Source organism: Vitis riparia, chromosome 8, assembly GCF_004353265.1.
Source record: "Vitis riparia cultivar Riparia Gloire de Montpellier isolate 1030 chromosome 8, EGFV_Vit.rip_1.0, whole genome shotgun sequence".
Lineage (NCBI taxonomy): Eukaryota > Viridiplantae > Streptophyta > Magnoliopsida > Vitales > Vitaceae > Vitis > Vitis riparia.
In genome coordinates, this window is record NC_048438.1 from 2,727,663 (window position 1) to 2,738,446 (window position 10,784).

Here is a 10,784-nt window from a genome sequence, read left to right on the forward strand (position 1 = left end):
ATTCTTAAATGAATGAAAAAAAAAAAAGGTCAGATATGATTCTAGTTGATGTTATATTTCCATCTTTCCATCTTAAGAAAGTAATCTTGAGTAAAGATTGTAGATGAATTGCAGAGTTGGGATGAATGGGAACTCTAATTCTTAAATCCTTGAGACTGGCTCCCATCATACAAAACAAGTTAAGATCAAATAAATTACAATCAAATGAAATGAAATGAAATAATAACAAATTAAAACTCCTCTTGCTCTCTCACACATTGTTGGAAAGAAAAATATCAAATTCACTTGTTTATTAACTGTCATTAAAAAGAGACAAGCATGCATAGCATTGATTCCCACATACAAACTGAGAGAGACTGAATTAAAGTGCTTGCTTGTAGTAAGAACTTGTGGTTTCTACTCTTATCAAATTCCTTATCATTTACATCACAATTCCATTGGGCACTCAAAGAATTTCTATAGAAAAACAAAGCAGTGGGTGGGTCAAAGCTACAACAAATGAAGGAGATATTTCCTACCAGTACTACTGTTGCTGTTGAGTAATCAAATTAGAGGACCTCTAGCACTTCTTCTTCTCCAGCCCTGCATGTATCACCATTCACTTAGCAGTATGCATTTCTCTGCATAGATACTAGGTTCATTTCCATACTCAGAAACCTGAAGTAACATATATAGATGTTAAACCTAAAAGCTGGCCATGGCTAATAAATTCAAGAGGAAATAAACAAGACGGCAGTAATGACAATTCTTACAATCTGCCATCCAGCGTGCATTCCACATTTAATGCAGTACATATCGGACAATTCCACAGGAGTCCCCTCGTCGTCTCCATCTCTAGCCCTACCATCTTTAATCCGAGTGAGAAACCGAGACTCCACTCCTCCATGGTCCAGATTGAAACTACTTGTATATATACATAGGTTCAAGATGCATTAGCTTTTCTTGTTTTCCATGAAAAAGATTCAGAAAATTAACAAGAAAAACCTTACCATATCTCAGAAAGGCAATTGACAAATCAATATGAGTAAAGAATCTTACAGTTCGTAATCGTAGCTGAACAGGTACCAACGAGTGTAGGCAGTCGCATGCTGCTGAAGATCCTACAGGAATAACACAACAGAAATTAATGTTATGAATATATACTATAATTAATTACTGACCGGAGAGAGATAAAGGGATCGGATACTTCGAGAAGGTTGCGAAGAGGAGTGAAGTTGGCCGGACAACCCCTACAAGCCATCCAGCCCGGCCGATCTTGAAGCTTTCTTTTCTTTGTTTGATCAGAATCTTCAAGCTGTCTTCGTTTCGCGTCTTTTAACATTGGCAACTCGAAAGAAAATCTTTGAGGGGAAATCAGAAATGTTATGAGATTCTTGATCAATCATGGGAGAAAGAAAGAAGTTTACAGGCAGCTTATGAGTCAAGAAAATTAGAGAAGCAATGGGTTGTTACGAGTACTCTACTAGCTTCCTCAGGAAAAAGAGTTACAGAATCTTGAAGCCCTATGTATTCAAAGGTAGAAGAAGGCAGTACCTGAAGGGTGAAGAAAAATAGGGAATGTGGAAACAACTTGTAAAGTCTGATTCAATATCTCGCCTTCTTTACAGCTTATGAGCGGGAGAGTTGGTTATTATCAGTCTACTTCTCAGCAAAAACGGTTACGAGTCTTGATGCTTTATATACTGGGATTCCTAACCTCCCACTTTTAATACCCTCAAAACTGCCCTATTTCAACAAAAATACCCCCGATCCATTTTCAGCACGTTTTTTAATTTATGCCATGTTGATGGACAGGTCTCTTAATTTTTTATTTCAACAAAATAAGGAATATTTATGTTTATATATATATATATATATATATATATATATATCTTTTAATAAACTATCTAAATGGCTAAATTAATTAGTGAAGTCATTACATTTTTAAAATCAACTTTGTTTCTTTGGATTTATCCAAATTACAGAAGTAGTATGAAATATAATTTTTGTAATTTTTATGTAAATTTTATAGAATTTCTATAATTTTTTTTTTAATTGAAGACATTTGTGTTTTGTATTTGACTTGGTAAAAATTTACTTGGCAATTCTTGTTTATCTAGATTAACTTGAGACTTCAATAATTATTTACTGACAATTTAGACATTTTATTTTAATGAATTAATTTAGCATAAAAATCCTAACAATAACACAATTTACCGTTTTTAAATAGTCAATAATTTACTGTCTTATCATATAAAAATAAACTACAGTTGATCAAGAAGTAACTAGGGTTGAAGATGAATGAAGAAATAGATGTTAGAGATCATATAAATAAATTTAATAAGTGCATCACCCTATTATTCAGTATAGAAGTTACGATTAATGAGGAATATCAAGGAAATAGAATGTTGATTGTAGATGAGGTGTCAACTACTCTTTTAGAGATAAAATATTAAGCCGCCAAGAAGCCGTTTATCTTATACTAGATAAACTCTTGTGATAAATTCTTAATCATATCATGGTTAGAGTAAATTGCAAGAGAGGTATTATGAGAGATAATCCTTCTCAATCATACTTTTGAAGGGACATTGTTTGTTATTAGTAGGGACATATCATATGATACTATGAAGAATTGAAAAAACATCTAGAGCAAGGAAAAATCTTGAACCCTAAAGTTATGTTTGGTTCCTATAAAATTTGAGGGAAAATGCAAGGGAAATAAAATACAAAGGAAAAGTAGAAAGAAAAAAAAAGTGAAGGAAAATAAAAAATAGATTAAAAATTTGTAATTTTTTTTTTGTTACTTCGAACTCATTTTATTTACTTTAACTCATCAATATAAAGATTAAATAAATTTAAAATACATAAGTTTTTAATTAGTTTTAATTATATTTTATTTTATTTTATATTTTTCATAAGACAGCCAAACATGAAAAAATCATTTTCCTTTGTATTTTTTTTCTTTCCATAGTATTTTCCAAAAATCAAACATAACCTAAGAGAATTTAAATTCTATTAATATTATTGATGGAGAGTTTGATAAGAAATGTGAGATTCTTTCTATTATAGTTCATGAAAATTTTACCGACTCTTAGATTTTAGATTCTAGATGTTTTTTTTTAATGGGCCCATATAAGGAGTGGTTTAATGTCTATAAGGAATGTGATGCTAGTATTGTTTGAATGGGCAATGATTCAAGCTCTAAAGGATTGAGATTGGTATTGTGAAATTGAAGATGTTTGATTGTGTTGTAAGGACATTGACCAATATTAAGCTTGTTCCAAAGTTAAGGAGGAGTTTAATTTCTTTGTAGGCTTTGGACACTTCAAAATATTAATAAAGGTACTTTGATAGCTATGAAAGGGAAAAAGGTGAAACAATTATACACCTTGATCGGAAAGAAATTTTTTGGTAGAGCCACGCTATGAAGAGTCTTTTGTTAGTGTTAAAAAAAGTTGTCAAATTATAAGAGAATGATAAGATGGACTTTATTTCTAGCTAAGAGTACTCATTGGCACAAGAATAAGTGTAGCATCCCTAGTTTTTAATATTTATATTATTGAAGTTTCCTTTCAATTACCTTCTTACTAAGTAAGCAAGCATCACCTTCTTACCTATCCTCTTACCAAGATTAAGGTGTCGACAAGCATGCAACCAAGCATGAGGTGTCGACAAGCATCACCTTCTTACCTATCCTCTTACTAAGATTGAGGTGTTGACAAGCATGTAACCAAACATGAGATGTTCAAAGCATGCAACCAAGCATGAGGTGTCCAAGCATGCAACCAAGCATGACATGTCCAAGGCATACAACCAAGCATGAGGTGTCCAAGTATGCAACCAAACACAAGGTGTTGAAAAGCATGTAACCAAGAGGACACTAAGCTGCCTTCATTGCTTGATACCTAGTACGACATGGTGACTCAACAAGCTATTGCACTTGCTAAGTAGCTGCAAGGATAAAGTACATGCCATGTGTCATCCCCAGCAAGCTATTACAACTGCCAAGTAGTTTCAAGGATTAAGCATGTGCCACGTGTCATCTCCAACAAGTTCCCACACCTGCCAAGTAACTACAAAAATTAAACATGTGCCATGTCTCATCTTCATGGAATAAGAGAGTCACTAATCACTTCCCTTTGATCGACACCTAGCGACGAGTCACCCATGTGTCTACTTGCTTTAGATTCCTATAAATAAGGCATTCACGTACCAGGAAATGAAACTAAAGAAGCATGAAAAGCTCCTATGATGGTACTATTCTAAAGGTTGGACCTCTGAGTCCTCGTAACGGATGTAGTGCAACAATTCTAGTCTAAAAAGTGAGTGATCTTATAATGCATGATTTTACACGGTTTTAGAATTATATATCTAATGTTTAAAATGTTATATTTATTCATTAATTTTTTAAATATCATGAGATATGTTTTGAAAATGTGTTGATCAAATGCTATCTTTACAAATATGTGTTCCTTGTATCCTTTATATATATATATATATATATGTATATAAAAAGCTAAGATGGTTCTATGATCATGAAGGGATGGGTACGACTTAGGGAAGTTTTGTCCTCATGTTGCTTTTATTGAAAATACCTATTGCCACCAGCCTCCATTTATAGTGACCTAATTCATAGGGTTATATGAACATTTTAGGGTTTCATTCATAAGTCAAAACCTTCTATTAATTTTAGCATAAACCCAATATCCTCTCAAGGTTAGGAGTCCATGTAACATAGTAGCTTGGTGAATCATGACAACTCAATAGCCTTATATGATGATTCATCGTAGGTCTTATCTATTGTGTAACCATACATGCTAATGCACTCACCATAGGAAACTTATCTCGGCGGTCAAGATAAATCATTCCTCTAATTAGGAGCTAGTGCACTATAGTTTCTATTGGAATGCCCAAATCCATAAACCAATTGTAGATAACTTATTATCTTATAAGGAACCCATGATTTGTATTTTTTGTGTAACTCAATATCAATAGATAAAAGGATAGCAAGAGGATAATGAAGCTTATTCATCCTATTGTATCTTTAAAATTTATTTACAACTAAAAGGCAAGATTTTTATAATCAAAATCAAATTTTATGCATCTAAAAAAAGATGAACCTTCAACTAGGTTCCTACAAACATTAGTTATTTTTACAAAGTTATGAGTACAATCCTAGGTTCCTTTCATTTAGAGTAACCTAGAAGCAAATAACACTCAAAATACATAAAGAAATCCACAATTAGCATAACCAACAAAAAGTCTTCAAGTTTTGCATAATTATTCAAGTATTCTTCATTTCTTGTACACCACCAACCTAATATGAAAGTTCAATTTTTAGAAAATGGGTGAGATGTAACTCGGTAGAGAAGAGTTTATTTATTCTTAAAAGATTCCTAAAACAATTGTTCAGTACTTTCTAACAACACCACCTCCAAATTCATTTAGAGACATGAATTTTCATCAAAATATACATATATCTCCACACCCCAAAATCATTTTCAGATTACCATATACCTTCCAAGAGGCTTTCATGTTTTTTCCTTTGTTTGCAACCATCGATACCTATATTTTAAGGATTCTCATGTAGGGACACACATCTATGCTTCCAATTAAATCCACTCATGATCTTCCCAAGGATGTTTTGGGTTATGGATCGTTCCCCTTATTATTGTTTTTACAAGGCCACCCATCATGGTGTATGAATTTATAGCGTTTTCAATACTCTCTATGTCACTAATTTATAGAGCCTTAATTTTCAAAATTTATTTCTCTTCGCCTTTTATATAGCGACCAAGAATTAATTTGATGATATATAAACTTTCTTAATATTTTTTTATATTTAAATTTCCTGTAATTTTCATTGTTGTACTTTCTTTAACCCAAAGGTAGTAAAAATCTTAGCTAATATTCATTTTTTAATAACTTGATTTTACAAAGTGAAATGAGTTTCTAAGAAGGTTTTGTGAAACATGCTTTAGAATAGAAATTTTTTTGGTGGTTTAAACATATTTCTTCACAAAATGAGGAGTATTTTCACATTTTATTTGAAAAAAAAAATGGATTTAATTTCTGCTTGGATCCACTTTCTATTTGTTGTTTTCAAAATATGAAATTTTATATATGAAAAAGTATAGATCATAATTCATACCACTAAAAGTATTGATAGGGCATATGACAAAAATTGCATTTTGTATTAAAAAGCTTAATTTGCCAGTGAATGTACTTTTTTTAGAACTCATAATGACATGTGATTTAATATTTTATTAAATGAATGAATATTTATGTTGAATAATTACTATGAAAATATTGGAAATATAATAAATATCATATAGAAATTAAAAAATAAAAAATAAAATAGAAATTCATCAAAATTGATAAAAATAATTGAAATTTTTCTAAAAAAAATGATAAAAATAAGTAAGAAAACATGTATTGAAGTTTTTTTTAAAAAAAAATTGTATATATGATAAAATTTGTGAAACTAACAATAGCATACATTATTTGAAAACACATTTAATATTAAAATAATGACTTATTTGATTGGATGCATTTAAATATATATATATATATATATATATATATATATATATATATTTGTTTAAAAATGTGCATAATTTTATTTTGCAAGTATATATTTCTTGTATATTTAATTACTATATAAAGTAAAAAAAATATTAGAAAATTATTACAATCATTTTTATATTTACAATGATTAATTTAATGAAATTTGAAAATAAAATATTTAAAATTTATTTACCTTTTTTTTTTTTTGCATGGATATAAATTTAAATTTTTAAGTTTAGGAGGCACAAAATAAGGCTGATATATTATTTACTGTTTATTTATTTATTTATTATTTAAACCAAAATTGTTTTGGTGGTAGAGGCATACCAATTTCACCTTGCATGATAAATTAAAAAAATCAACAATAAATTAGTGAAAAATCGCAAAAAGCTTTGGAAGGAATCATCAAATTCCACAGGCTGAAATTTCTTTGCTGATTTTCTCTTCTCACCACCCAAAACCTGAAATTTGGACAACATTTTAATATTTGGATCTAACTAATAAAACAAATATTCACTTGCACTACTTTGGAGCATATCTTCTCCAAAGAATAAATTTATTTATATTTTTCTCTTTTTTATACGTAAGTTTGTGAAATGTTAAGTTTACAATCTTCCACATTATCTCTTTAAAAAACAAAAACAAAAACAAGAAAAAAACAAAAACAAAAAAAAAAAAAAAGAAAGAAAGAAAGAAAGAAAGAAAGACAAAGCCTACCTTCACTTGCCATTATTCATCTTTGGTTGTACCACATTCCACATCACATTTACGGGCTTGTGACTCAAACCAATGATCGTTGATGCCAATTATTGAATCGGGTTTTGATAATCTCATTTGAAAAATAATTGATGTTCCATAAAGATAATTTAAACTTTTTATGACATTCAATATCACGTTCCATAAATTTGTTCTAAGAGCTATCATTTAGGTGACCTAGCCTGGATTAAAGGGTGATATTATTACACCCCAACAATCTCCGTCACATTCTTTTCTTATTGCACCACGTTGTCTTCCCATCTTCCCCATTCCCAGTAGCAGCCATGAACGACAACCATATTGCGGTAGTTACAGTAATCATAGTAGAATCTATGGTATATATACCTTGAAATGAAGAAGATGAGAGATTGATGAGACGAGGAACATGAGACAAAATGAGGTGAGATTAGGGGGTATTTTTATGAGAAATGAAGGGAAAAGAAGAGGGGGTACAGCAGACATTTTGTTTAACCAAAAATAAAAAGAGAATTTGGGAAGTTGCAGGCAATTTTTTCAAGGGACATACAAGGGAGGAAAGAAGAGGGTGAGAGAATGTGAAGCAGGACTGCAGGGTATGCTTCTTGTCGTGGATTGAGACACATGCAGGTAGGGTGAAGGGGGATGAGGAGAGGAGAGGGGAGGCGAGGTGAGGGTGAGCCAAGCATCCCACACGCCACGGGCAGCACAAATCTTGTGCCAAACCATTCCTCCCATGCCATCAGGAGTACAGGAACAACCTTCTCCCCTCTTAACTCCCTTTTTTACTATTATTACTAACACTCCCTTTGCACGTGCACCTCACACTCTCCCCTCTCCCCTCTCCCCTCTCCCACCAACCATAACTTCCCCCCTCTCTTTCTCTCACGAGACTAACATGCCTTTCCCCCTTCCTATTTATATTTATATATCCTCGCCTCCACAACTCCCCCGTCACCCTCTTTTAACCCTCATCCCATGGCTGATCCGCAAGGCGACGGCACCTTGGAAAGTCGCCGGAAGGGTGTGGGGAAGCGGCCTACCGGGATGGTGGAGGACGTGGTTGAGGCGGTCGCCGTCACATCTCTGTCGCCTGTGGCCCCTTGTGGGGCTTGCAAGTTCTTGAGGAGGAAGTGTGTTAGTGGGTGCATATTTGCTCCCCACTTTGGATCCGACCAGGGCGCAGCCAGGTTTGCGGCCGTGCACAAGGTGTTCGGCGCCAGCAATGTGTCCAAGCTCTTATTACACATTCCCGTGAACCGGCGCCATGATGCTGTTGTTACCATATCTTATGAGGCTCAGGCGAGGCTGTCGGACCCGGTTTATGGCTGTGTCTCCACCATACTTGCTTTACAACAACAGGTTCATTTGAGTCATTTCATGTGGGTGCATATCTGTTTGTTTCTCAGGAACTAAACTTTCACCTGATAAACAAAATTCCCAACAAGTGATAGGAAATGATCCCATTCTGAACTTGTACTAATCATTTCCATTTTTGCAGGTGGCGTCGCTACAAGCGGAGCTGGCAATGGTGCAGGCACAGCTGATAAACAGTAGGTTTGCAGTGGCAAACGCCTTCCAGAACTCTCAGCAGCAGCAGCAGCAGCATCAGATTGCAGTGCTGCAGCCGGCATACTCCAACAATTCAACTGCATCCAATAATCTCATCAATGTCGGCAGCTTCACCTCCAATTTTGACATTGCGTCAGAGACTGCTCCATCTTCCCACAGCTTGGAGCCTCTTCAACTTTCCCAGCCATCCCAAGATGAGGACGAAGACGAGGAAGAGAGTCAGAACCCAGTCATGTTCAGTAACGAGATACTTCATCGCCGATGAGTACTTCTACTATCGATTTTTTCCGCTTATCTTCGCTGATCAAGTGCCATATTTCTCATGCGAATGGTTTTTCGTTTTCCCCTTTTCCCATTGCATAAATGCAAATCCATGCATGTCCCAGTTCTTGTCCAGAAATCTATGTGAATTTCTGTTAAAATTTCTCTTAGATTTCCTCAAATCCTCCTCCTGATAACCCAGAAGTCACATGAAAGAGACTATGAACCATTAGCTCTTAGATTCTCTCTTAGAGCTCTCTTTAAAACCATACTCTAAGCAAGCAACCAACAAAAATTTTAAAGATGCATAAATGTATATTTCAATTGAATCTTGAGAAGTTAAGAACCGGCCGGTGTGATTTAAAAACATTTTTCTGCTTTTAAAAACAAAAAAAAAATGTTTTTAAAAATCTCTAACATTGTAATTTAAAAATAGTTTTCTAGTTTTAAAAACAAAATACTATTTTTTACAATTCCTAATGTTGTTTGATCATTGTTTTTTGGAAACAATTTTTAAAAATAAAATAAAATAAAGAATAGTTTTTAAAGAACAAATGGAAGTTATTTTCACTAGTTTTTAAAAACAAAAGGGAAATATAAAAAATTTAAAAAATTAAATTAGTTAAACAACATTTTATGCGAGTCTAGTAATTATTAAAAATAACTTAAAACTCAAATACTAAACCAATTAATACCATAAATTTGTGGATAAAAATCAGTTTGAAAAGACTATGGTTCTTTTTTTTTTTTTACATAGAATCATTATTTTCCGATTTTTTTCACTAGGCCAATGAACTTCAAATTAAACAAAAATTAATGCATTGGATTCATTAATAAGTCTAGTAATTTTTAAAAGTATTTTAAAACTCAAATAGTGAACCATTTAATACTAAAAATTTATGGATAAAAATTATAGAACAACTTTATTGTTTATCTTTTACATAGAATCATTATTTTCAAGTTTTTTTACTTAGCAAATAGACTTGAAATTAAAACGAAACTTAATGTGTTGGATTCATTAACAAGTTTAGTAATTTTTAAAAATAATTTAAGACTCAAATAATGATCTAATCAATACTAAAAATTTATGGACAAAAATTGGTTTAGAATGACTCTATTATTTCTATTATACATAAAATAATTATTTTCTATTTTTTTTCATCAGGCAAATAAGTTTTAAATTAAATAAGACTTAATGTGTTGGATTCATTAATAAGTTTAATAATTTTTTTAAATAATTTGGAACTCAAATAATAAATTTAGTAATACTATAAATTTATGGATAAAAATTGGTTTATAATAACTCCATTATTTTTTTAAGCATAATTATATTTTTATAAATTTTGTTACTTTAAAAATAAACTTCAAATCAAGTGATACTTTATATTAAATTTATTAATATGTTTAACTATTTTTAAAAATAATTTGAAGTTGAAAAAATAGATCTAATCATTAAAAAAAATAACAAATCAAATCGATATATTTTGAATGATGACTTTACTGGAGATAAATTATAAATTTAACAAGACATAATTAATAATTCATATTCATTAATGATTTTTTTAATTTTTAAGAATAATTTTGAATTCAACAAACTTAACCCATTCACATATTAAAGAATTTAAACCTTATTCATTATTCATTTTAAATAAAATATTGTTAAAAATATTATT

The 10,784-nt window shown here is 31.7% G+C and overlaps 2 protein-coding genes across 4 annotated transcripts; one reads left to right on the forward strand and one right to left on the reverse strand.

Annotated features, from left to right (window-relative positions):
- Positions 1 to 290: 290 nt before the first annotated feature.
- Positions 291 to 1,627, reverse strand: LOC117921268. 3 transcript variants are annotated; one of them, XM_034839112.1, is made up of 5 exons: positions 1,534 to 1,627; positions 1,187 to 1,340; positions 1,039 to 1,100; positions 753 to 903; positions 291 to 657 (listed from the first exon to the last, which is right to left on the reverse strand). In XM_034839112.1, the coding sequence occupies exons 2-5, from the start codon at positions 1,319 to 1,321 to the stop codon at positions 592 to 594; spliced, it is 414 nt and encodes a 137-aa protein (XP_034695003.1). In that variant the 5' UTR covers positions 1,322 to 1,340; positions 1,534 to 1,627; the 3' UTR covers positions 291 to 591. The 3 variants fall into 3 exon arrangements, with proteins under 3 accessions (XP_034695003.1, XP_034695004.1, XP_034695002.1); XM_034839113.1 differs by lacking the exon at positions 1,534 to 1,627 and having other exon boundaries at positions 753 to 900; positions 1,187 to 1,524; XM_034839111.1 differs by lacking the exon at positions 1,534 to 1,627 and having other exon boundaries at positions 1,187 to 1,524.
- Positions 1,628 to 8,211: 6,584 nt separating this feature from the next.
- Positions 8,212 to 9,281, forward strand: LOC117921175 (LOB domain-containing protein 20). The gene is made up of 2 exons (XM_034838987.1): positions 8,212 to 8,640; positions 8,780 to 9,281. Exons 1-2 carry the CDS (start codon positions 8,257 to 8,259, stop codon positions 9,113 to 9,115), a joined length of 720 nt encoding a protein of 239 aa, XP_034694878.1. The 5' UTR covers positions 8,212 to 8,256; the 3' UTR covers positions 9,116 to 9,281.
- Positions 9,282 to 10,784: the final 1,503 nt, after the last annotated feature.

What these genes read in the sequence shown, in the direction of transcription:
- LOC117921268 (XM_034839112.1), bottom strand. Translation starts at nt 1,321, where the DNA reads ATGTTAAAAGACGCGAAACGAAGACAGCTTGAAGATTCTGATCAAACA. An exon ending in CTCTTCGCAACCTTCTCGAA is followed by an intron (nt 1,101 to 1,186) that starts GTATCCGATCCC and finishes TTATTCCTGTAG; the next exon opens with GATCTTCAGCAGCATGCGAC. An exon ending in TTCAGCTACGATTACGAACT is followed by an intron (nt 904 to 1,038) that starts GTAAGATTCTTT and finishes TATATATACAAG; the next exon opens with TAGTTTCAATCTGGACCATG.
- LOC117921175 (XM_034838987.1), top strand. Translation starts at nt 8,257, where the DNA reads ATGGCTGATCCGCAAGGCGACGGCACCTTGGAAAGTCGCCGGAAGGGT. An exon ending in TACTTGCTTTACAACAACAG is followed by an intron (nt 8,641 to 8,779) that starts GTTCATTTGAGT and finishes CCATTTTTGCAG; the next exon opens with GTGGCGTCGCTACAAGCGGA.